Raw genomic sequence first — 1543 nt, forward strand, 5'->3', positions numbered from 1 at the left:
TTCAGGACACAGATATGCCAGCCTCTCATGTTCATATCCTGGAGTCCCGCATAGCACCTGAAGATGGGATACCCACCACGGGCGACTCGGTGAGGGGGTATGACCATCGAGCTCCATGCTTGCCACTTTTGTGCGATGAATACACTGAAAATCTGCTTTCTTTAGTGCCTTCGTCCAATAGTCCAGGGAAGACAATGCTGGACAATTTAAATGAAGCAAAAAGAAATGCGCCTCCCACTCGTCTTTTCACACAAAGTGGTCATCAGGTGGAGGCTTTAGAACCTAAGAACATCAGCATTGGTTGGAAAGTCCGGATGAGCTTGGTGACATTTATATTGAAGTCCGAGAAGAGCCTGGGGAGAAAGATCATCCGCGACTTCTTCGACAAATGGTTTTTTAACAGCAGATTCTGGGCTGTCTGGTCGTCAGCGTACGTCGTCTAATCCTAATTGGCAAGCCATTAGCTCTAACAATGGGATTCATAAAGGTTCGGCCTTTGTCCTTGGCATAGCGCCGTCGAATTCCGTCGGGGTCTCTTAAGTTACTTCCACGACTTCCAACATCGAAAGGAATTTCCTGGACTAGATCGGTGCAGATACCATCCACAGGAAGATATTATTCTGCCTATTACCAACTTCCTGCAGGAAAAAGGAGTTCATTTTCAATTCAATACCACGGTCACAGACATAACAGTAGATCTGCAAAGAGGTCATCAATCGATATCAGCGTTCAAAACGGTTCAGAACGGATTAGAGAATACTGTCACTGTCAGTGCTCCTGATGTTGTTATTGCGTCACTTGGGTCATCAATATCTGGGTCAACAAAGGGTACTAATACAAGACCACCTTCGTTGGAAATACTGAAAGCGGAAGACAAATTAGATGAGAATTGGTCACTCTGGCTGGCATTTGGCGCAGGCCTCGGCTCAAGTCTTGGGGACCCGTACAATTTCTGTACGCGAGTGGGTGAATCCAGAGAGGAGACTTTCACAATTTCAATAAGAGGTGTTAAGCTCTCCGACCATTTTATGAACTTGGCTCGTGCTGATAATGATTCAACTTCAATCATTCTCCAAAATAGCAACTGGTTACTTAGTTTATTCATTCCCCGTCAACCACTTGTTCCTTATCAATCCACAGATGTGCAGGTTATGTGGGGCTATGGCTCGGCCCCCCAGCATATAGGAAACTTTGTGAAGAAGCCAATGCTCTGGTGCTCTGGGCAGGAGATCTTAACTGAATTGCTGCAGCATCTCAATGTACCTCCGGAATCCATTTTAGACCATTCAATTACTATCCCACGTGTGATGCCACGCTTAGCGGCGCCGTTGCTGCCTCGGGCTTGTGCAGACCGTCCAATGGTGATACCGGAGTGTACAACCAATCTCGCAGTGGTCGGTCAATTTGTGGAGATACCAGATGAGACTGCTGCGACTATGGACTATGGTATACACGGAGCTCAGCTCGCGATATATCAACTTATGGGTGTCCAAGAGGTGCGGAAGAAAGACAAGAAACATTCTATTGCTAGTTTCTTGGGCTT

The 1543-nt window shown here is 46.5% G+C and overlaps 1 protein-coding gene across 1 annotated transcript; it reads left to right on the plus strand.

Annotated features, from left to right (window-relative positions):
- Window positions 1-14: 14 nt before the first annotated feature.
- On the plus strand, window positions 15-1530 carry BDV38DRAFT_266751 (oleate hydratase; the record flags this gene model as incomplete). Its single annotated transcript, XM_032056473.1, has 2 exons — window positions 15-430; window positions 488-1530. Coding segments are annotated over 2 exons (1459 nt in total), but the record flags the coding sequence as incomplete, so codon positions are not given.
- Between the last annotated feature and the right edge of the window lie 13 nt (window positions 1531-1543).

The sequence above is a fragment of the Aspergillus pseudotamarii genome (genome assembly GCF_009193445.1).
Source record: "Aspergillus pseudotamarii strain CBS 117625 unplaced genomic scaffold BDV38scaffold_221, whole genome shotgun sequence".
Classification (NCBI taxonomy): Eukaryota; Fungi; Ascomycota; class Eurotiomycetes; order Eurotiales; family Aspergillaceae; genus Aspergillus; species Aspergillus pseudotamarii.